Consider the following 24,272-nt stretch of genomic DNA (forward strand, 5'->3'; position numbering starts at 1 on the left):
CAGAAAAGCAGAAATCTCCCTGAGTAGGTGGCCCATTGCCTGTCACCCCACCTTATTTACCTGCAGAGCCTCTCACTTAATCAGGAACATCTTACTTAACCCCAGAACCTCTCTGAACTTGTGTCCTCCTCGGCAAAGCAGGGATGGGACCTGCCCCCCCAGGGGGTCCAATGGCATGTCACAGTTTCAGGCACCCTATAAACACGTGGGCAAGGTGTGGCTATTATGCCCCCCTCCCTTGGCCCAGTTCTCTCACTTCTCCCTTTCCTCTCCTTTTCCCGCCTCTGGCCTCAGCTCCCCTTCTTTTCACACCTTAGAATACTAGAGGGATTTCGATGAAATAGGCCACAAGATCCCAGGTGGCTGTCTTGGGCCCCCATGGCCCTCCCACTCCAAGGCCTGGAAGGAAACAAGCCTTTCTCAGAGTTGCCAACCTTCTGCCGTCACATACAAGGAAAGACAAAGCAAAACTATAAAATCCCCACCCAGGGAAACAGGGAGATCTAGTTCACACTAACATGTAAAGGACTACTACCAGATGGCCTTTCTACATCGAGTTTGATCAGATTGGAGGTGGGGAGCCAAGGAACTCAGAGATACCAGGAGTCCAAAGCAAGAGGTACCACAGGTTTAAAGAAAATGAGAGAGGGGAGAAGGAGGAAGAGGAGGAAGTTGAGGAAGAGAAGAAGAAAGAGGAAGAGGAAGAAGAGGAAGACAGATGACCAATCTTGTGGCCTTGGCCACACCTTCAGACCTATCTGACCCTCGCCCCACCAACAGCCCTGATGCCAATGAGACGGCGGGGCTCCCAGCCTGACACACCGTCCAGCAGGAGGGCGCTTCTCTGAGATCCCAGGCCCAGTGTGCAGCCGCAGCATGCCCGAAGACGGGGTGAGGGCTGCTGCTTCTGGCTCACCAACCCCTGGGCAGCCTGGGGAGGTCTGGGGACAGGCTCGGGGGCCCCTCCACCCCACACTGAACCATGGCACAGATCAAGGAGGAGGGCCCCGCCCAGCTCACCTGCCTGCTTGGAGGCCTTGCCCAGGGTCCCCTTCACAGTCCTGCAGTGGGAGTTGTCACCGCCACAGACCCCGCACTTGTCATCAGCCTTCATGGACCCCACCTCCTTGTCACAGCCAACGGGCTGCGGCCAGAGGTGAGATGAGTGGAAAGAACCCTGCACCCAGCCCCTGAAGCCCCTGGCTCCTTCCCTGGTCCCCAGGCCCTGGCCTAGAGAGGAACCTTAGGCAGAAAGGTATCCAAAGACAGGTTGCCCACAGATTTGCCATGTAACCTCGTCTTGAACCCCGTGTGGTGACAATTCTTGACATCTCCTCTCCCCTTGAACGGACTGGGCAGTAAATGACCCCTTCTAGCACCCCAGGGCTGTGTCAAGAACCAAGAGGGTGTCCTGAGTGCAGCAGGTGCAGGCATGCTTATCTTCCTAAGGAGCATGGGACGGGGACGGAGCCTCCCTCCAGTCTCCAAGAACCAGCAGAGGGTGGGTGACCTGGAGGGGGCACTCACCACACACTCGCCACGGGCACAGAGGCTGTAAGGGTCCCGGTAGCTGCAGCGCGTCCCGTCATGGACCACCTGGTTCATGAACACCACGTCTCCCGTGTCTGCCGACTGGCAGATGAGCTCACACTTCTGGGTGTCTGTGGGGAGAGATGCCACGGTGATCCCTCCACTGGGCTTGCAGAGAGCAGGTAGCCCAGGACGACATCAGCCTGCCATCAGCCTGTGGTGCAGCCAAGAAGCCCCCCACAACCCCGTACACCACCCCCCACCAGCTCTGCACAGCGGGGGATCACTGTGTGTGGAGCCTGGGCAGAAAATCCCTGCTCTGATGCGTGCTAATTAGTCACATCTCCAGTCTCCCAGGGCGAGTGCTTTAGCCTCTCACAGCTTATTTCATTATCCCTGGTCAGCAGAGTGCCACATCGGGATATTGAGAAAAATCAAGTGACAAAATCATACCCGAAATAATAAGCCAAGGCTTAGTGGCTGCTTCCCAGGTATCAAAGCCTATGCACACCCTGATGTACAACCTGAAATGCTTTTTGTGAAACTAACTCTTTTCACCCCAGGGAGGTAGATTCAAGAATGACAGAGGAGGAAATCGAGGAGGAGAGGCCGCACGGTGATTCAGCAGGACCTGCCCCAGCAGCCGAGCACACCGTGGTCTGACCCTGCATCTGAACACATTTATACACCTCAAAAGTGGTGGACAAGCCAGGCAGGCGGTGGGCTGGATTTGGATTTGTAAATGGAGCGGCAGAAAGGGAGGGAAGAGGGTTCTTTCTGGTTCAATCTATGAAAATGTTCTCTTCTCTATCTGGGCTGCTGATGACCTAAGAAGGAGGTTCCAGAGAAAACGTAAACACTTGCTGTGCTTCTTAGAAAAAGCGAGACTGGGGGCTTAACCAGCTTCCTGGAATTTGTCTAGAAGTCCTGGGAAAGTCCAGCTGCCCAGGGCCTCCCAGCCTTCCCCTCCCTGCCCCATTTTGCTACTGACCAGACCTGGAAGCCTTCCAAGGCCAGCCTCTGTCTCCCACAGCCCATTTCTAAGGAACCTGTCTGGCTCCTGCTTCCAGATCCTGAGCTCCCAGGCCACTCAGCCAGCATTCAGGCCCCAGCCTGGAGCCCGACACACACACTGCCTTGGTTTCTCTGCACGGGAGACAGGCAGGGTCTTGGCCAGTGAGACCAGGCAGGAGGGGTCTGGGAGTCCAGGGGAGCCAGCCAACTTCCACGAAACCCCCTGCAAGGGTGTGGCCATGACAGGCCCCTGAGGTCCCTTTCAATTTGAGGATTCTGTCATTCTAAACATGAGCCAGGGAGCATGGGGTCCTGGGGTCAACCCTGGGCTCAGAGAATGAGAGGCCACTCTCATGGGAGCTGTCTGGAGCCCAGGGCGGCATGGCAAGCAGCATCTACCGACAGGGAAACACAGGAGCTTGGGGCAAGAGATGGGCTCCGAGGGCTGGGAAGGGCCCCCCCAGCCTGAAGGCTCTAAGATGCCATGAACATGGGGCCCCACAGGAGTATCCAACGCAGACAGCAACTGACACCAGCACGGTCCCCAAACTCTGACCCTCTGCGTGAGTGCTGAGGCCTGTGTGACCATCCAAGGCAGCATGGAGGGGTCCCTCTGCCTGCCTTTCAAATCACCTCCAGTGACCGCTGGAATGGAGACCTGGTCAGTACCAGATAAGAACCTGGCATGTGATACAACTGAGCTTCTGGGGACACTGGTCATGTGAAGTGAGAGGTGCCTGAAGCCCTGGGAAGGGCTGGGAGATCCCAGGGACAAATTCCAGGAAGTGATCTGAGCTCCAGCCTCACTTTTTCTAGGGAGCACACTGTTCCTGTGTTCTCTGGAACATTCTTAGGACAGATGCTCACCCATGCAGGCAAGCACAGATGTCTGAAAGGCACCAGCCCCAACTGTAGCCTGCAGGATTCTACGGGCATCCCTGGGAAAAGCACCCCCCACCCCGCCCCAGGCCACTTGTATCTTCAGGGAAACCGTGGTCAGAGCATGCGATCAAGGGATGGTCCAGATGGGGACCCCAGGGTCACCACGCACAGGCCTGCACAAAGATCTGTGGCCACACTCATGATGGCAATGTCCCTTTCGGCACCTCCACGGATGGGAACACCTGAGGGAGGAACTTCCCTGGAACACACAGCCCCGGTGTCGTCAGGACGTGGGGAGTGGGCACGGGGCCGCTCACCATCCTCAGACTCGTAGGGGAGCCAGCTGTGCTTGGTGTTCTGGTGGGTGTAGTAGGAGTTCCGCTTGGCACACTGCTGGGCCCGGAAGTCCTCGTAGGGCCCGGGGCACTCCTCGCTGTTGCAGACCTGGTACTCGAAGGAGGGCCCTGAGCACAGGCGGCCTCCGTAGGCTGGGCTAGGGTGGCACAGAAAGACCAGGTTGATGGGGCGGGTGGGGGCTTTCAGCTCAGCCAGCATCAAAGGGCTCCACTAACTTATCAAGCAACCCGCAGCATGGCCGATGAGCTGCGCCTTCCAGACCCTCCCTCCCCTCCTTGGGGCACACATCACCTGTTCCACTGTGTGCCAGGGTGAGGGGACAGGCAGATGGACACTAGGACCGATTAACCATGCAGTAGGCACTTAATAAATAACTCAATGACGTCTATTTGCATCCGCATCCATTTAATCTCATAATACACTAAAGAGTGGTCCAGGAGACTTGGATTGGAATCAGAAGAGCATGGCGCCCCAGGCCTGGCCATGCACCTTGATCAAGTCACTTGGCTTTGCCTGAATTTCCCTTTGAAAAGAGGGCCCATCGTACCTGCCTACTGGTGTCTGTAAAAATGATAAGAGAGGGTATGGGAAAGCGATCTACACTCTTTTCTCCATGAAGTCAAGAGGATTAAAAACTACTGATACAAGAATCCAAGGGCATGAGGTTAATCACACCCTGCTCACAGATGCTGGAGAATTACAGGGGCGTCTGCGATTAAGTGCTTAGCATCCTGTCTAGCCCGACCAAATGTTCAGTGTACTTTGTTAATAATAATTGTAACAACTATTTTGATATTAGCTGGTATCTATTAAGTGCTTAATCTCTGCTGGGCATGGTGCTGAGGGCACATGTTATTTCATTTAAGCCTCAAAAAATAAAACCAGCTATTATTACAAAGGAGCACAATGGACGGCTGCTTTGATCCAGGGGATAACTGCAGGTCATGACTGCGAGGTGGTAGAGCGGGGGTGCCACTGGGCCTTCCTGTCACCTTGGCTTTTGTATCTCCCACAGGTGAAGACTACAAGGAGGTCCACCTCGGCTCCATCTGCAGGAGGTCAATACAGCTGTCTGTGAAGGCACGGCTGCTTCAGTAAGCGGTGAGCCTCTATTCCCGCAGGGAAGCAGTGGAGTGTGGGGTCACTACCTAAGAGGATGCTAGAGCCACTGTGGTCCTGTGATCTGCCCTTTGGCAGTATTCATCACACCACTTGGTGCCAGGAGGGAGCTGGGCCAGGCTCTGTCCATGTGAAAGTCTCTAGGAACAGCTGATCCACCAGGCAGCCTCTGCCAGTCCCCATCTCTCATGAGGCTACCCTAAGCAAGCTGCTTCAGCTTGGGAGATGGGGACCATGAAGAGCTGGGAAATTCTGAAACCATGGAGCAGGGGAGGGGATCCCACAGAGGGAATGAGAGACAAATGTCTCTCCAGAATGCTGAAGTTTGGGTAGGGGCACGAGGACCTTGTTAGAAAGAGGTAAGTTAAGAAAAAGGAAGTTCTGTTCCATGTGGTAGAAAATAAACTTGGGGATCATGTGCAACACATTTCATGGGGGAGGGGGAGCTTGATCAACAGTGTCTTGGGTCCACCCAGACCCTCTGGAGAATCTTCTATACATGAGAATTTGAGAATCCCAATTCCAAAACACTCACAAAAGTGAGAAATGATGGGTCACTGGGGAATGCTGGTGGGAATGACCTACCCCACCCCTGACAATCTTGGGTCCTCATCCATAGAACACACAGGAGCCATTCTCTGTCCCCCACCACCACCTTCCCCTCCAAGACCCTCAGCCCACCCACCAAGTGCACTCACGGGGGGTTGTCACAGCTCCGGCTGCGGGATCTCACTCCACCCCCACAGGACCGAGAACATGACCCAAACTTGGTCCAGGAGCTCCAGCCTCCATCCTGGCCATAAATCTGCTCCGGCGACTTCCAGATGCAGTAACCTTTGAAACACCACTGGGGTGAAGTAGAGGGCACGAGGTCACCCTGGACCACTGCAGCAGAGCCTGCTCGGGTGGGTACTCAAGAGGACACAAGGCACAGCTGGGCATATGACACCATGGGAGAGCCCAGAAAAAGAGACATTGAGAGAGGAGCCGGGGGTAGACAGGGTCCCACCCCTGTCACCAGCTGAGCAACCTCAGACAGGGGGTTCACCTTCCTGAGCCTCATCTTCAACAGTACCACGGGGATAACTGCACCTCATTACAGAATTCAGTGCAGGGAGCACACAGAGCTCCAGAAATAGCAGAGCATATTGAATGAGATTAATGAGGAGAATAAATATGCAATTAGTTCAATCATCATCCAGGAGCAATAAAAGGAGGAGGAGACCAAACTTCCCAGGCTATCTAGATCTGATCTTGGCTCTGCACCTTGACTTTCCTTCCTGGGGCCACAAGCAGATCTGTCCCTGGAGTCAAGCTGGCCAGGGGGGCCTGCCCTGCAGTGTGGGCAGCAGAAGCATGGAGTCCCAGAGGCCCAGGCTGGAGCCCCAGTTCAGCCATGAACAGCTGGGTGGGCCACTATTCCTGAGCCTGGGTGCACTCACCTGCTCACCAGGGCTATTGCAGAGCGGCAGCACCAGCCCCTGCAGAGCAGGAGCTGGGCTCTCCAAGGAGGGGAACGCCCTCTCTTTTGCTCTAGGATAATGTGAAGGAAACAGCAAAGCTCTCTGGGCCTTTCTCAAGAGATGAGCTCAGCAATTCTCAATCTTGGAGTCATGGGGTAGGGGGCCCTTAAAACTCCAGATGCCTGGGCTTCCTGCAGACCAGCTAAGCCGGAATCCCCAGGGGAAAGGGCTCTCAGAAGCTATGGTGGGGCACGGCTTACAAACCAGAAAAGTCACTCATTGTGGGAGTCGTGCAACTTTCACCAAAATTCAATTTCAGAACATTTCCACCACCCCCAAAAGACCCTCTGGGTCCACGTGCAGTCACTCCCTGTTCTAGGGGTGGGGAGTTTAAAAGCTCCCTGGGTGATTCCAACATGCAGCCCAAACTGAGACTCACGGATTAACTCTTTATGTGAAATTGTGACCCGGGAGGGCCTGGGACTTTGAAACCACCTGGGAAAATTTAAGAAGCAGTAAGACGTGGAGCAGATAAAGCTGTCTAGGAAGGGAACCAACCAGGTTTGGAGCCCATGGGGCACATCCAGGGCTAGAAGCTAGGGAAGCCCCATCCATCTGTGAAGGCACAAACCTGGGAGATGCTCAGCAGGGCCAGTAGGAGCGGGCTGAGCCTGGCTAGGGCAGAGGTCACAGGTCAAAGGGCAAGCTGGGGGTGGGGCACTGGGCTCACAGCTGATGCTAAGCAAAAACCTCTCTAAACCATCCTGCTTTTTCTTGGCTCCTTTACTTGCTTTGGCCTGACCCTATAACCTCCATCTTGAGGCACGGGAAGGAGGCTTGGTCAGGGCTAAGCAGCATCAGCAGGGCTGGAGAAGTTCAATGAATGGCCCAAGGTCACCAACACACAAGGGCAGGGCCAGCAAGAGAGCAGAACCCCAGCTCAGGGTCCTCAGACCCAGGAACGAGGTCCCCTGACCAAAGCAACCCTGGCACCCAGGCATGCACAAGGGAGCAAACACCCACCAGGAATATCTCAACACTGAGGGAGAAAGGGATAGCTTGGGGCTGGGAGTGGATGCCTGGAATCTTCCTTCATCCCCCGTAGGCTCATCACTCCTTATGTGGCCCTGACAAATTCCTTGACCTGCTTGGACCTCACTTTTCTCATCTGTAAAACGGGGCAAGCATTCCTGCTGACCGGTTATGAGATCCTGCTACACCTGGCCAACTGTGGAGGCGAAGGGCTCCCTGTGGAGGGAAGCGTAGCATGTGGGAGGCTGCAGGAGACTCCTGGCAGATCTGCTGCCCTGTCCTTTGGCACTGGCCCTCCTTCATGTATACACAGGCCTGGGGCCTCCAGGATCTGCACCTGCCCCAGCCAGGGATGTCCCACCCCCGGGAAAGCACTTCCACTGCACACCCTGCAGCTACCTTGCCTGGTGCACACTCGGTCCCATCCAGCGGGGGCCCCTTCTTGGTCTTGCAGAAGTATGGGTTGTCCGGGTGGCTGCACCACAGCTGTTTGCAGGGCTCAAAGGTCCTGAACTGTGTGGCAAAAGGATTGGGTCATCAAGCTGACTCTCCAGCCCTCACAAGTTGTCCAAGGGGCAGGGGGTGGCGGTGGAGAGAGGGAGGTGTGGTGGATGCCCAGGAAACCTTGAGGAAGCCAGAACTCACACACTCTCAAGCTCCTCTCACCCCAAGTGCCACTGGCTCCCAGGACCCCTCTTCTCCCCATTAGGAGCAGTCCTCTCCTGGCTTCCTTTCCTTAATCTGCAGAAGCTACCTTGTCACTGACCTGGGACAAGAGTTTCAGGCTCCGAGGAGTTCTCAAATTCCTGTGATATGGGGGATGCTAAAGGGACACTGCTGAGGTTGAGGCCCCCATCTCCCTCTAAGGTGGACATCCAGCAAGGCCAGAGGTTGGTGATCGTGTGTTCCAGACTATCCTGGAAAGCCCCAGGGGCCTCATCCCTACCTGCCAGACGAGCATCCCACCAACACAGCATTTAGGCACTAAAATCCTACACCCTGTCCTTCCATCCCAAAGCTGTGCTGTGTCAGACCACACGTCCCAGCATGGTCTAGAGAGAAGGGAAGGTGACCACATATAGGGGCTCCTCGTGGTACCAAAGAGAGCCTCTGTCCCATGCAGGTAAGGGCCCTGAATACCCTACGTGGGGGGTACAAAGCACTTGGATCACCCAGGCCTCCCCTTCAGAAAGTGCCCTGCCCTCCGATGTCACCTTATCAGAGCCTCAGCCAGGGCCACAGGTATCACAGTTTGGCTCTTTCCCAGGTGATTTGAGCTGATCTCTAGGCTTAAGGGCCTCCCCTCCTGTCCTGCAGGGTGAACCAGGGTTATGCTCCTGGTATCTGCAGTCTTGGGCATAGGGATGGGGGCGGGGGAAAGGACGTGACGCCCCTGGAGAGAGGTGACATGCGGGTACAGGGGTGCTCCCAAGGACCAGAACCTGATCTAACACCTGTACAGCTCCCCAGGTGAACCCCCAGGGAGCAGCCAGCCAGGGCCTCCCTCCCTGGGCTACTCCTACCATCTTTCCCAGGGAAGAGGCTGTTCAAGCCTCCTGAGTTACCTGTCCCCACAAGCAGACCTGGGCAGGGCCTGCGTCCTGTCCACCCTGCTCCTCCCTGGTGGCCAGCACTAAGCCTGCAGGCCATCCCCAGGCTGACTGACAGTCCAGGTGGAAGGTACCCTGTGAACGACTAGCTTGGTTCAGGGAAGGACATGGCCCTGGCGTCCCGGGCCTGGCAGAGGCCCAGGGAATACTCACTGCCAAGCAGGTCTGGTAGCCGGTGCCGAAGTCAAAGCGGCACTGTTCATCCATTGAGTAGTCAATCCCGGGCAGCTCCGGGGCCTGCGGCCAGGTGGGTTCAAAGGGGTCATCGAGGAGGCAGTCGTAGGAGCTGCCAGAGAAACAAGGGGGTGAGCCGGGCCTCGGGCAGGAGGTCCCTCGCTCTTCCTTGTCAGGGGCTGGGATGGGAGCAGCCTGCAGGGATGGGAGGCTGCTCTCCAGGGAGGAAGGCTGACCCGAGCAGCCCTGGCCTGGAGCCTGGTCTCTCCCAGTGACTGCGTGGGAGGGCTCCATCGGCAATAGGGCAAGGGACCCCGGACTGGGGCTAGGAGCTGGGTCACAGCTGGCTTAGGAGACCAGTTTGACTCATGTTAAAGGGACAGACACGCCATGGCCAAGATTAAAGTCGATTCGTGGATAACGTGAGGCTTTCTGTGCCCCGAGGGAAGGGGCAAAGCCCGGCCCCTGGGCAGGAAGTGCACCGGGAAGCCTGGCCAGGCCAGCTCCCTGCAGAGGTCATGACCGCATCCCTGCCTCCAGCTGCCCACCATGTCCACTCCGGCCCCTTCTCAGGCCTGGATCTCAACACTGGCCCTGCACCTGGACATACCCTCTCATCCTGCCCCTTCTCTGGGCCTCTGGGGAGACCGAGATACCCGAGCCTGGGCCTGGGGCTCCCAGCCTTCAGCCTGGGTACTGCCTGCAGGCTCGGTGAATCCAGAGTCCCAGGAGGACTGCCAGCTGACTCTCATTAGCATCTTGGGCGGGGCAGGGGTCTGGTTTTTAAAAAGAATTAAATGCAAACCATCTCCCATGCACACCACCCCCCTGTGATGCTGAAGGGGGGTGTTTAGGTCAGGTGGCTGGAGAGGGCCAGGTAGGGTATCGGTGATAATGTGAGGGAGAAAGCCAGCTGCTCCCCAGCCCCAGGGGCAGAGGTGACCTACGGGAGGTAGCGGCTGAGCTCCAGCTTGCTGCAGCGGGACCAGTGGAAGCGGTGGAAGGCAGCCTGCACCAGGGGCGCCATGACACTGCCCAGGCTGGTCTCGTCCGCACAGCCGTTCCCCTGCCCGTCGTGCTCCATGCCGAGCCTGGAAGGCAGGGGACAGAGGGGAGGCCTGAGTCGCGCTGGGGTGCCCACCCCAGGGAAGACAGGCAGGCAGGCCGGAGGCAGGAGGCTTCGGGCCCTGGGGAGGCAGAGCCCTCTCTCTCCAAGGCCGCTGGGTGCAAAGCTGTGTCTGCCTGGGGCTCCTCTGTTCTTTCCTCCCAGCACCCTTCTCCCTCCTCAAACCCCACCCTCATCACTACCGCTCCCATGGCTAGCCCAACCCACTGCTGCTCCAGGACACCAGCCCAGGCCACCTGCCCGAGGGCTGTCGGCTACAGCACCCCCATCCTGCCACCATCAACTCGAGCACCACGCACTGTCTCCCACCAGGCTGAAGGCACAGACTTAGGTCAGGAGGTCTAGACCCTTCCCTGAGCCCTCCAGGTGCCACCCTTAAACTCTCCCAGACCCCAGACATACCCCAGAGCTCCGCGCTTGGTAGACACCACCCAAGATAGTTAAATTTTAAAACTTTGCTCTTTGTGGCTAGTATTTAATGCCAAAGCCCAAACCTCCCCGTATTTTTAATAATTCCAGGTGGCGGCATCTGGCCCGAACCCCCAGGCAGACACATGGGCCCCCTAAGCTCATCCTTGTCTCTCCACAGGGAGGAGCCTCTGCTCAGGAAGAGTGGGCGCCCCCTGTCCCCTCCAGGAAGAGGAACTCCTGGCTCCAGGGAGATGCAACCATCAGCTTCCACAGTGGGGAGGCACCTCAGTGTCGCTGGTGCCAGCCCCTGTGTCACAGTGGAGGTAACCAAGGCCCAGGGAGAGGAGGCACCACTGCTGTGGGAGAAACGGAGCTGAGGGCATCCCTTAGCTGTGTCTCTGTGGATGCAAGCCCAGCCGCGTGGCCTGTGCACATTGCCACCTGACACAGGGGATGTGGCTCTTTCTTTCCAGTCTGTCTGTTGCGGGTGTCTCTCTCGGGCTCTCCACTGCAGCCCTGTTCCTAGAACAGGGCCTGCAAGAAACACCGGTTGAATGAATGAATGAATCTGCTGTAAACAACCTCGGTGCAGAGCCCACAGCCAGCCCCGGCTGGCCTGCCGCCTGGGCTTAAGTGTGCCTGTTTGTGATGGGCTCAGGCCAGCTCTCCCGTGAGCACAGGGCCCTGGTGTGAGCTGGAATGGGTCTCACTAGGACCTTGAGGCGAGGGCAGATGGAGGGAAGCCAGGGACAGAGACCACCCAGAAAACAAGCCCAAGCCTATGACAGGGACACTGCCACCAAACTTCCCAAAGGCAGGGCCACATCTGGTCCCCAGGCCCAGAACTGTTGTGAGTCCCTTGTTCCCTCTCCCTCAGGGAAGGGCCTCCCTCTCTGGGCACTCTGAGACACCAGGCCTCCGGGGTAGACCAGCCTCGCAGGTGTACCTGGGACACTGGGACCAGACCCTGATCTGGGGAAAGCCTTCCCCCACAGGATTCCGTGGCGTTCATGGCCCAGCCCCCAGCACAGACCCACCGGCACCGCCCACCTCCTGGTGCCACTTACACGTGGCCGGTCTCGTGTGCCACCACAAAGGCAGAGGAGAAGCCATCCTCGTGGTTGAGGGCACAGCTTCTCAGGGGGTGACACATGCCAGTGACAGGCGCATACCCTGCCAGGGAGAGGGGAGAGGGCAGAGAGAGAAATCATAGGCAGATGAGGCAGGACAGGCCAGGGTCGGTGCCCAGCCTGGCCACCTCAGGGACAGCCTGGCCTGTGCTGGAGGGTCCCTAGAGAAGAAGGATGCTCCCAAAGTCCTACCCACAGCAAAGCAGACCTGGGTAGCTGCCCCCACACCCTAGGGCTTCGTAGCTCCCTCCTGGCCTGGAGGCTCCTGCTGCCTCCTCCTCTAAGCAGAGGTGGGATTTCCAGGCAGATCTGAGCCTGCGCACACCCTAAGTCCACACCGACTCCCTCCAGTCCTGGCGTCAGTCAGTCAGTCTGCAAACAAGCTTGGGAGGCCTTCTACGTGGAGGTAGAGGGTGACACTGTGTTAGACAGTATGGAGAGCCAGGCACGGTGCTGTGTGCCTCAGGTCCTAGCTGTTTGGAAGGCTGAGGAAGGAGGATGGCTTGAGCCCAGGAGGGTTTTTATTGGTTGTTTTTGTTTTATTTTGTTTGTAGGAGGGATGGAACTCAGGGGCACTCAACCACTGAGCTACATCCCCAGCCCTTTTTAAAGTTTTATTTAGAGACAGGTCTCTCTGAGATGCTTGGGGCCTCGCTAAGTTGTTGGGGCTAGCTTTGAACTCGTGATCCTTCCGCCTCAGCCTCCCAAGCCACTAGGATTAGAGGCGTGGGCCACCGTGCCCAGCCAAGCTCAGGAGTTTGAGACCAGTCTGGGCAACATAGCAAGACCCCATCTCAGGGAAATAAAAACTTCTCTAGATATCATGGAGAAATCAGAGGAGAATCAAATCCATCACCCCAGCACCCACCATTAAGGGAGGTCTGGATTCAGGAGGACTCGGTGATTAGATTGGAGGAGGGGTGGTGAAGTGCTAGAGTTAGAGAGCGAGGGGTGGGGACAGTCCTGGATGAGCTGAAGGAAGGGGAAAGGAGTGGCTTCCAATGCAGGGGTTGAGGGGAGCAGGGAATGACATGTGGTATGTACATGGGTCTGGGTATCCACATGTGTGTCTGTACGTGTACATGCTGCATCTTGCATCTGCATGCATGCATGTGTCTGTCTGCCACATTTGGGGCATCAGTGATTCGTATGAGAAGCCCCTGGATAGGCAGGGTGGGCTCACTTATTTCCAGCATTAAAACCAGAAAAAACTAGAAAGCCCTCAACGTAGGGCCTGGAGAGCAGTGTGGGCTCAGACCTGTCTCCCGACTGCAGTGGGGCATAAGCAAGCCTCTTCTCCATGCTCTGCCTCAGTTTCCCCATATGGGAAACCTGGGGGTCAAAGTCACACATGTTTGCAGATGCTCAGTTGTCGGTACACTGTCATGGACATTTCATGCCTTCCGTGGCCCTTTGAGCAGCCAGGGAATGAAGGAAGACATATAGTACTGTTCTCCCCATTTGAGAGTTGGAAGAACCCAGAGATGATGCTTGGAGCAGGGTGGGGCGTGGACTGCCTTTCCTGCAGGCCACATGACTGTCCCCCAAGTGCTCACAATCTACAACAAGGACAGCAGGACATGATGTGGGCAGAGACATCTTAAAAGTCACCAGGGGGGGTCTTTAAGAAGCCAGGCTCTGGGACATGAAGCACCAGGCCCAGGGCTTGACCACTCCCAGCTGCCTGCAGGCTGAACTAAAAGAATGGGCACTTGAGTGGGAACCCTTTGACTTGCCCTGGTCTCCAAGGAACCACTCCAAGTTCACCCATCTGCCCACCCAGGTCCTGAACCCTCCCACTGACCTGGGGCAGCCCCCACAGGAAGCCCGTCCACCCCCTGGCCCAACCCACGGTACCTTGCATACCTGAGGGCCCAAAGTTCTGCCGGGTGAGGAAGATGACGTGGTCGTGGTGCTCCGCATGGCCGGGGTCCTGGCGCTGCTGGGAGTGCGCCCAGCGGCACACCTGTTCCAGGCTGCGCGAGGGGTTCCCCTGCTCGATCAGGCTCAGGGACTGCGGGGGGAGGGGCACCGACAGTGGAGTGGTCCTAGACCGGGTGCCAAGGGCCACTCTCCCTCCACTACGGTGGATGCCCCAAGCAGGTCACAGAATACTGACTAAGATGCAGTCAGGCCACACAGGAACTGTGGCAAGGCAGCAGGCTGGCTTGGGTAGCGACGGCGATGGACAAACCATACCAAGCGCCACAGTGCTAAACCCTGTGCTAATGCAGTGTGCGTTCCAGAGATCCCCAGCTCTCTGCACGTGGCTGCCCCTGGCACACAGCCTTCCCTGCTTCAGGGGTGTTCACTAGCCACCGCCGTCCCGTGCCCATGCATGTGTCCATGAAGAATGACACACGCTATTCCCAACCCCTCTACTAAGCGTCCAAGCAGAGCTGTTCTGAGTGTCACACGCACTACATTCACTTTCCCCTCTGGTCTTCACAGCTGCCCTTGGAGGGAAGTTCAGCTGTTACCCCATATGGACAATAAGTGACTGGCCTAAGAGTGTAGAGCCGGGGCTCAGCCTGTCAGGGCCTGCCTTGGTCAGTGCCTCAGTTTCCCTTCAGTTCCCCAAGAAGAGGGACCTCCCTCTGTGAGGAACCAGGACTGTCAGTTCCTCTCCTGAAGACATGGCAGGTTTCCTGACACCTGCAGCCTGGTTTCCCAGATGCTTGCCCACATGGCTGCTCCTACCCTAGCTCCAAACCCCACCTGCTGATAGGCGGGGCCTCACCTGGCGGTAGCCGACCATAACCAGGCGGACGAGGGCGATGTTCACGTGGGCCCCCAGGGACTCGTCGTGGTAAATCTCATCCACCTGCAAGGACAAGAGTGCACATTCACCAGGAGCCTGCGACGCGCCAGGTCCTGGGCCCAGTATCCACTGGTGGTACCCCACTTCACCCCACCATGGCCTCATCAGACAGGCATTCCTATCCCCACTTTACCAGGGAGGAAACTGAGGTTGGGAAAGGTCACCTGACTTGCCCAGGGACACACAGCTAACAGGAGCTGGGAGTCGGGTCCTGGAGCACTCAATTCCAGTGCTGAGCTCTTTCCGTGACGCCAAAGCGAGTGTGGGGAGGCAAAGTGGGCACAGTCCCCAACTCAAGCCCCTGACCAGACACTCATCTTTCCACATCCCTGAAGAGGCCCTTCCTGGGAACCCTGGCTCGAGCCCCCTGGCCTTTTCAATTGCCACTGGAACAGCAGCTTTTCCCCTACTGCCAGGCAAAATCACATTTTGCTTGTTTCATGGAAAATATTCTGTGTCTTTACAAGCATGATAAATGCATGGGGTGTGCTGTCATTTCTGTAAATAATTCCCCAGATGGAGCTTCAGAGACTCACAGAGAAACGACTTGCTCAAGAAGAGACACAGCAATGATGAAGTGTCTCCTAGAGTCCTCAGTTCAAGTTCCAGCCCTGCCCTTTGTGAGCCGGCTGATTGGACACAACAGGGAATCCCTTAGAACCTCTGTTTCTTTTTCTGCAGACTGGGGATAATAATGGCTATCTCAACATCTGGAAATCACAAGGGAGTGGCATAAGCCCAGAGGCTTGGTCAGCCATCAGCGATGGAGGCAGAGGTGGAGGCCAGTCTCTGACTCTTGCTCACATGGCTTGCTTCACAAGGAGCAGAAATGGAGTTTCATGTCCTAGTCTTATCACTTCCATCTCCCCCGGCCATCCAGTCATCAATTCTTTTCCACTCATAAGCAAAGAAACCTCACTTACAAAGGGACTGTTGTCCCCCAAACAGAGAAGAGCAGTGCTTCCCACCACATGTATGTGGGAGTCCCACGGGGAGGAGAAGGCTGGAGGGGACCTGGAGACCTGCTCCCATGGACACACCCCTCCAGGGCCAGCCAAGGCTGGAGCCAGGCTGTGGGCTCAGAGCTGCAGCAGCAGAAGCTCATGCACCACGGAGCCCCAGCCCCAGCCCCAGCCCACTCTCCCAGTGCCCAGAACTGGCACCTGACCAGTTCATCAACGTGCGGACTCCACAGCAGCCAACATCAGGCTTCCTCACAAACCTTCCTGGCGCCCGTGTCTGGATCCAGTTGAGTAATGAGACCAAAGCTTGCGCCCGCTGTGGGCAGGCAGCCCCTGCCAACTCCCCGCCACAAGGCAGGACAGACAGACCAATGGGCACAGGGCTCCTCCCACCCTCCTGCCCTCCCCAGCAGGAGCGAAGACTTCATGGGAACAAAGAGCCACAATGTGTAGAGATGATGTCCTCTTGACCTGCCTTCCCAAGACGTATCCTAGGAGGGCCTGCAAATCCCACCAGCCACACAGCAGAATTCCAACCCAAGGATGCTTGGCTGCTGGCTGAAATGATAATCCACCTGCAGTGGAGTGACATTCAATGAAGCCCAACCCTCCTGCGCCCCAAGGCTGGGACTAGCCTTCCTTCAACACTGAGGTGTGGTCAGTGTTGTGGTCCTCCCTGGTCTGATGTGCTCTGTTAGCAGACCAAGGATGCACCACTAACAAAACACAGAGAGCCACAGCAGAAGGGGCCCCAGCAAACTTCCAGCTGATTGGCTCACCGGGGCCCCAGCAAACTTCCAGCTGCCAGCTGATTGGCTCCTCTGCTGTGATGCTCATTGGGCTGTTTCCCGGCCCTTTCAGACCATGGAGCTGCTCACTGGGGGACTCTTTTAGCTCCGCCCACGCAACCCAGCCAATCGGCCTCAAGAGCAGGAGGAGAGGGGGGTTGAGAGGCTTGTGGGAAGCCAGTGGTGACAGTTGGGCTCTGAGGGAATTCCTGAAGAGCTCGTGTGGCATGTGTGTTCTAAAAATAAAGTTCGTTTCTGCTTGATAAGTGGCTCGTGAATTGTGCCCAGCCAGACTGCGGCACCCGTGCATGCCCCACAAGTACCTGAAAGCCCATCAGCTGTCCTGAACAAATGAGGAACGAAGAGAAGAGAGAGAAGCGGAGGAGAGCTGTCATTGGGACTTGGGTTAGGGCATCTGCTGGGCCTCTGCCTTCCTGCACATGTCCGTCAAGCAGGTTGGACCACGCAGACAGCTGCCAGGAGCCCTGTCACCTGTCAGACACCCTCTGTATCCACTGTCCGCCTCCACAGGTTCAATCAACTGTGGACTGAAAATCTCTGAAACACACTGTCTATATTGACATGTTCCCTGTTTTTTTCTTGCCGTTATTGCTTAAACAGTGCACAGTAATGACTATTTATGTAGCATTTAAATTGCATCAGGCTTTATAACCTAAAAATGACAAAGTACATGGAAAAACTGCACAGGAGATACAGGGAACTTGAGCTTCCACAGATTTTGGTTTCCACAGGGATCTTAGACCCAGTCCCCGCTCCCCAGATGCTGAGGGATGGCTGTCTTCATTTCTACCCCTGAGCAGGATAAATCCACTCATCGAGGACTTCAGTGACCTTTGTTCCAATGGCCACCACCTCGAGCCAAGGACCGTGGTTGGTGGGGTTGGCCCTGCTGTTCCGAGTTCCCTGCTCGGGTCCCTCTCTGGAGCCCTGGAACACTCATCTGCACTCAGCTGTCAGCTCACCCTGGCAGCAGGGACCTCCCTGGCTCTGGCTCCGCTGGAACTGCTTTGGGGTTTGTGCAAGCCAAGGAAGAGGCCGGCCAGGGCTGCCGTGTTGGCGGGTACTGTAGGGGGCAGCTGGCACACGGCGCCACAGCCAGGTGTGGCTAGCTGGGACGCCCGGAACCCCAGCCCCTCTGGAACACACTCACAGGCTGCCTGACGGGCTCCAGCCTGGCTGTGCACCCAGGGCCTGGCCGTGTCGGCCACAGTCTCCCATGGCTGCCCCACAATGCCGGAGGTAAGGCCAGGGTGCCAGCTCCAGGGAGATCAGCCAAAAGACACCCCCACAGGGCAGAAAGAAACAATGCTGCTGGTTTTCTTGCCTCTCCTCCCTGAGCCAAGTTCAAGGTCACCTCTACTAGGACACCCCCCCCCAACCCCCCAGGTTAGGGTTTGACACAGTATATTAACCTGAGATAGCCTCTGGGTGTGCACTAGAAAAACAAGCAAAGATCAGGACTCTGGCCAGAGAAACAACAGCAGAGCGATGGGGTTGAAGAGCAAGCTGATATTTCCCAAGCACTGGCCCAAGTGGCTTTGAATACAACCTCACAACAACCCTATGGAGAGAGGAATTATTCCCACCTCATAGGCAAGATATCCAAGTGAAGTAACTTGCCCAAGGCCTCCCAGCTGGGAAGTGGAAAGGCTAGAATTTGAACTCAGATCTCTGTGGTTCTATGGACCCTATTTATACTCAGTAGATGTTCCAAACCTGGCTGCTCTGGGCCAGATCGACTAGTATGGGCTTCCTCTGGCCTGGGAAAGAAGAGGAGCAGAGCTGGGAGGAAAGCAGGCCCTTCTCCTGGTCTTGGCCAACTGTGGCACCAGCAGGAAGCAGGTAGAAAGGGGCCTTCTGGGGCCTGGGGCCACGGGGCAGCCTCCATAGGTTCAATCAATCTGTCCCGCAGCGCACTGCTCCCGAGCCACGTCTCCTCCACCCTACTCCACAATTTGGGGTTTCCTGTGAGGGTGGAAACCCAGGAAGATCCCGACCTCAAAACTGTGCAGTCCAGCTGAGACAGGAGGGCTGATGAGGAGGGATGTGAGATTAGGCCCTGGGACCTTGGGACAGCCTACACAGAGGCAAAGGTGGAAGGGAAACGCCAGGACCTGGATGGGGAAGGAGAGAATGGCCCAGGGCCGGGAAACAGGACAAGGGGACAACTCAGCAAGGCAGGCAGGAAGACAGGCTGGATCCCCTGCCTCGGGGCTTTCTGGAACCTCCTCCCCAACACTTCCTCCCACTATCAAAACTCAGCACACAGACTTCTGGATCACAAACGGCCTCCTTGTTTCCAAATGTGTGTGTTGGGGGGTGCTCCCCATTCAGCAAACAGGCTACACGCCAGACAAGGGAAATGGCAAGGACCCCCGCCTGCTCCCCACAACCTGCATGGCCAGGAGCTCAGTCCTGTCATCCTCCTCCAAAGGGAGATCAGACTCCATTTCTAAGGCAAAAAAGCTGGGGTTTCACTTGTGGAGGTGGGGAGCAGCCAGGCCTCCAGGGGGCGCCAGGGAGGCAGCGGGCAGCTCTCCTCCTACACCAAGGCTGGGCTCCTTGGCAGAGCAGGGGCAGGGGGAGCCTGGCAGAGAACCCAGAGTTCCCTCTGTCCTAGGGAACATTGCTTCCCCAGGAGCTACAGAGCAGACCGTCCTCCTCCTATGTGGTGGCCAGGTAAGGCAGGTCTCAACCAAGAAGGGAACAGCGGGTGGGGACAATGCTAAGAAAGCGAGACCCTGGGGTATTAAACCACCTGTGCTCACACAGAAGCAAGGACACTAACTGACACCAAGGGCTGGCAAGCCTGCAGGGTGTCTCCCCTGACCCCCACAACCTGCCCAGAGCGCTGTACTCACCCTCCTCTTTTCAATTACAGGTTGAGTATCCCTAACCTGAAAATCCAAAACCTGAAACACTCCAAAATCCAAAACTCTTTTGAGCACCCGCCTGATGCTCCAAGTGGAAAATTCCACACCTGGCTTCTTGTAACATGTCGTAGTCAAATGCAGGTGCACTCAAAATGCTGTATAAAACTACCTTGGGGTAACGTGTCTAAGATGAATCTGAAACATAAATGAATTTCGTGTTTAAACATGCATCTCATCTCCAGGATAGCTCATTCTGTGGATATTCCAAAACCCAAAACACTCCTGGTCCCAAGCACTCAGATAAAGGATTTCCACCTGCAATAAACCCTTAACTTGAGAAGAGCTTTAGATTCGTAGAAAGTTGGTGCAGAGATTGCTCATGCACTCTGCAACCACTAGCAACACCTGTAACTTTGGTGCATCTGTTACAACTACTGAGCCAATACTGATACATTGTTAACCAAAGTCCATATCTTCTGTAAATCCCCCTCATGATTCCCTAATATTCTCCCTGCCCCCAGGAACCAGGGATTGAACCCAGGGACACTTAACCACTGAGCCACATCCCCACCTCTTTTTATATTTTATTTAGGGGCTCACTGAGTTGCTTAGGGCCTTGCTAAGTTGCTCAGGCTGGTTTTGAACACGAGCTTGCCTCAGCCTCCTGAGTCACTGGGATCACAGGTGTGTGCCACCACACCTGGCCTAATGTCCTTTTTTGCTCCAGGGTCCCATACAGGACATGACACTGCATTCTGTGATCTGTCTCTGAAGGTTGCCCTGGGCTGTTCCTCCTCCATGGTGGTTTCTCAGACCTTCCTTAGTGGTTTTGTGGGGGACTGGCCAGGTCTTTCGTAGACTCTGCTTCAATTTGGGCCTGTTCTTCTCATGGTCATACTGGGCTTCTGGACTTGGGAGAAGACGATCTCTGAGGTAAAGCAACTGTCTCCTCACACCAGGTCGAGGCTACATACTGTAGCATGACATCCCTGTTGAGGTTTGACCGTGGTCACCGGCCTATGAGAGTGCTGGTCAGGTTTTCCTTGCTATAAAGTTACTCTTTCCCTCTTTCCATACTGAACTCTTTAGGAAAAAGCCACTGTGTGCAGCCTACATTAAAGGAGTAGTGGTTAAACTTCACCTCCTCACCAGTGAGGAAGCTACATGAATCACTCAGAATCCCTCTGCACAGATGATCTCGTCTCCTCAATTTGTTTACCTACCAGCATGGACTCAGGGATATTTGTTTTGTACTTTGGGTTATGATTTAATGCTCAATTATTTCTTTTGTTGTTCAAATTGCCCCGTTCTGACCACTGGGGGCTCCTTTCATTGATTCCTGTGCTCCCAAGCTTGGGGGCTTTTTGTGCATTTGGTTTTGGGCTTTATGGGTCTTTGTTACTTTCTGGCACTACAAAGTACTCCAAGCTCCTCAGATGGGGGAAGCATTGCTGGAAGGCAGTTGGGTGGCCACAGTGATCTCTCCTGCCTTTTTCAGGCCTACAAAGATGACAGCAATGTGGAGGTTCAGGCCCTTAGATCAGGCCTTTGTCTCTGTGTCCTGACCCTCCTGACCATAGGATGCAAGGACTTTGCAGATGCCCTGGGTACCAGAGACACCCTGCACGTCACCTGGTCTCAGACGCCCTTCTTTTCTTGCCTTTATAATCACTGGTGACAGGTGGCAATTACAATGTGGCAGTCACCACCTGTGCAAGGCGGAACCTCTTCCCTCTGTCTGGTGGCTTCACACAGCAACCACAACCTCTCATCAATTCAGATAGTAACTGTCTGAGGAGGGATGGGATCCTGGTGGCTGTCTGGAAACCTCTGGACACTCCCTGGGCGACCAGGCGGGCCCCCGCATCAAGCTTGCAGAATGGATGCTGTGGCTCAGATGGAAACACGGAGATGATCGTGCAGCAGTCACACTGCCCTATTCCTGATGGCGGCCAACTGTGATGTGGGAGGAGCCCTTGCTCCAACAGCTCGCTGAGAGGGAGCTGGAGGGGTGGGCCTCAAAGTGCAGAAAGAACCGGAAACCCTGAGCTCCTCGTGCCATCACAGCTGCACACTCCCAAGAATAACAGGACAAAACCCTGAGTCCCCGGGAGGCTGAGGCTCCTCTGAGGGGATAGAAACATGCTAGGTGATGGTAAAGCACGAGAGCAGAGTTTAATTAGGAGCACATATTTTTCTTTCTTTTTCTTTTTCTTTGTAGTACTTGGGATTGAACCCAGAGGTGTTCTACCACTGAGCTACACCCTCAGCGCTTTTAATTTTTTTTATTTTGAGACAGGGACTTGCTAAGTTGCCCAGGCTGACCTTGAACTTGAGATCCTCCTGCCTTCACCTCCCGAGTCGTTGGGAATAGAGGCATGTGCTACCGTGCCCAGCTTACTTTTTTCTTTCTTAGGTACATAAAATAATGTGGCATCTGACAACAGTGTCTTGCAGTTGATGAAATGTGTTAAGTATGTGTTCACACACGTGTGAACCTGTCTGTGTGCACACCTCTTATTTGGTATGGTATACACAGGTATCAAAGGTGTTTTTCCCGTGTGGACGAGTAGATATGTTCATGTGCTCAGGCATACATGTCACATGTGTGTATGAATGTGTGTATGTGTGTGTTTCTGTGTGTGTGTGTGGTGTGGATAAACATCAGCAATATGCTGCTGTCTGTGGCCTGAGACCCCTACCCTCACTGGCCCATGGGCTGAGCCACACCATAGCCAGGCCAGGCCAGGTTTCCCCTGGGTCTGAGCACAGACCTCACCAGGCACCACACTCCCTGTTGTGACGCATTGGCAAGCCCTGTCCCCATGGTCACTATTGAGGTCTTGGAGAATGAGGTTGCTCTCATGGCCGCAGGAGGAGGGTGCTGGGTCACCTGAGTTGTTTCCTGTTGATACATGTCCCCTCATCCAAGTTCATGACATGGCTCTGTATTTCCAAGGGCTGGTGTGGGCTACAGCGAACAGTGTCAGCTGCCTTCTAACCAACACACTTCTGAAAGGTGTGGCTGTCTCCGGGACTCCCTGGAGCCTACAGGCTGGCCTGGCCCATTCCCCTGGGAGCCAAATGCTCAGTCCACCTCACGCCTAGGCTGTTTGGGCAGGGTGGCTCCAGAAGGCACAGGGACAGAACCACCCAGCCCAACAGAGTCCCTTTCACAAGTCCACAATGCTGGGCATTTATCCCCCACAACCTACTTGTAAAACGCGGCAGCCTTTATGTGCGGAGCTGGCCTGTGTGTAAACAGGCAGCCTGGGGGCCCGGACGCCTGAGCCCTGCCACCCCCCACAGCTGCATGAGCTCACCTCCCTGAGCCCAGCTGCACTCACCTGTGGGTGTGGAGGAAACACACCTTTCTAAGGATGGAGGACGGAAGAGCTGACCCAGAGCACATGCTCAGTCAACAAGCTCTGTTAGTTTAAGACTCTGCTTTCCAGTTTGGGAGCCCTTTAGATCATCCCAGAAATAGTCTCAGAAGTCTCACCTCCAACAGGTGGGCTCCAGTACCGGGAAGCACTTGGTGGACCATCAAGCTTGCTTCCCTTGGAAGTACTCCTTATTAAATGTCTCTCGTGACAGAACTGCAGCACTCACCCTTTCTCTTGGATAAGCAACTGTTTTGAAGATGTAAATACCTGCACACAGCAACTGTGGTGAATACCATAGGGCAGGGGTCTCGACCTGCCGTCACCTGCAAGGTTGATAATTGTTGGTAGCAGGGAGCTGCCTGTCAGCAGCACTCCCGGTCTCTACCCCCTAGATGCCAGTAGATCCCCTCCTCCAGCTGTAACAACAATAATAGCAACGAAAATCTCTCCAGCCAGGCATGGTGGTGCACACCCATAATCCTAGCGGCTCTGGAGGCTGAGGCAGGAGGATCTCGAATTCAAAGCCAGCCTCAGCAACTTAGCACGATGATAAGCTACTCCGTGACATCCTGTCTCTAAATAAAGTATTAAAAAAGGGGCTGGGGATGTGGCTCAGTGGTTAAGCGCCTCTGGGTTCAATTCCTGGTATAGAAAAAAAAAAAAGAACTAGTGCCTTGGGCTTGGGGTGTGGCTCACAGGTAGAGCACTTACCCAAGAGGCCCCAAGTTTGATTCTGAGCACTGCCAAAAAAAGGGGGAAAAAAAAACACAGTGCCTTAAAGTGAAGGTGCTTTTGCCTCTAATAAGGCCGTGGAAGGTATTTTGGAAGAGACAAAAAAAAAAAAAAAAGGGAAAGAACCAAAACAGGGAGGGGAGGATTTGAAGTCTGCATCCCACCAATGTCAGGGAGAAGGAGGCCCTTTGCAGGTTTACCTGTACCCAAAGGAAAAGGTTTGACAAGTACCCTCCCTCAGCACAGAAGCAGTGTTTGGGGGGCTCCAAATCAGCCTTTATGATGATATTTGACACATGTCACATGCCAAAAAAAATGCCACCTTAATAGGCTGATACCACCAAGACCCTGGTCCGACAGCCATGGACACTGAAACCTCCTAGGTCTAGGAGGGGTGTGGAGCTCTTCTGAGCGGGCACCTGGGTGGGTCCCAGTAGATCAACAGAGCTGGTAGCTCACTATGATTGGCAGAGGCACCAGCCAATATCTCCCAGGCAACAGGCCCCAACACCGTTGTACTGTCAGCCAGGTGAGGCCGGCGGGGAGCCGAGACAGGTGGGCTGCCAAGAAGGGTCCCAGGGAGAACAGGCTGGAAGGTCCAGCTGCAGCCTGTGTGGGTGAGGAAGGATGAAAGGGCCTCTTTGTCTCTCCTCTCCTTTTCCCTCTGCTCCGGCTCCAGACCCTGGATCCCCACATCCAAGGCAGCACCCCTGGGCAAGGAGAGGGTCCTGGTAGCACTCCGCAGGCACAACCGGGATCCAGGAACTGGAACCTGCCCAGGGGAGAGGCTCTGGTAACTGACTCCCTAGGGGAACCCATCAGAGGCAGACACTCCTTCTAG

At 55.6% G+C, this 24,272-nt stretch overlaps 1 protein-coding gene across 1 annotated transcript in view; it reads right to left on the minus strand.

Annotated features, from left to right (window-relative positions):
- Positions 1-24,272, minus strand: part of LOC107154753 (A disintegrin and metalloproteinase with thrombospondin motifs 14) — a 73,230-nt gene that overhangs the window by 10,844 nt on the left and 38,114 nt on the right. The window contains exons 4-13 of the mRNA XM_048809431.1: positions 14,589-14,672; positions 13,706-13,862; positions 11,786-11,891; positions 10,129-10,272; positions 9,161-9,293; positions 7,797-7,910; positions 5,601-5,749; positions 3,744-3,919; positions 1,528-1,661; positions 1,021-1,144 (exon numbers count right to left, since the gene is read on the minus strand). Coding sequence (XP_048665388.1) covers positions 1,021-1,144; positions 1,528-1,661; positions 3,744-3,919; positions 5,601-5,749; positions 7,797-7,910; positions 9,161-9,293; positions 10,129-10,272; positions 11,786-11,891; positions 13,706-13,862; positions 14,589-14,672 — 1,321 coding nt within the window. The remainder of the gene's footprint in view (positions 1-1,020; positions 1,145-1,527; positions 1,662-3,743; positions 3,920-5,600; positions 5,750-7,796; positions 7,911-9,160; positions 9,294-10,128; positions 10,273-11,785; positions 11,892-13,705; positions 13,863-14,588; positions 14,673-24,272) is intronic.

Source organism: Marmota marmota, unplaced genomic scaffold, assembly GCF_001458135.2.
Source record: "Marmota marmota marmota unplaced genomic scaffold, marMar, whole genome shotgun sequence".
Classification (NCBI taxonomy): domain Eukaryota; kingdom Metazoa; phylum Chordata; class Mammalia; order Rodentia; family Sciuridae; genus Marmota; species Marmota marmota.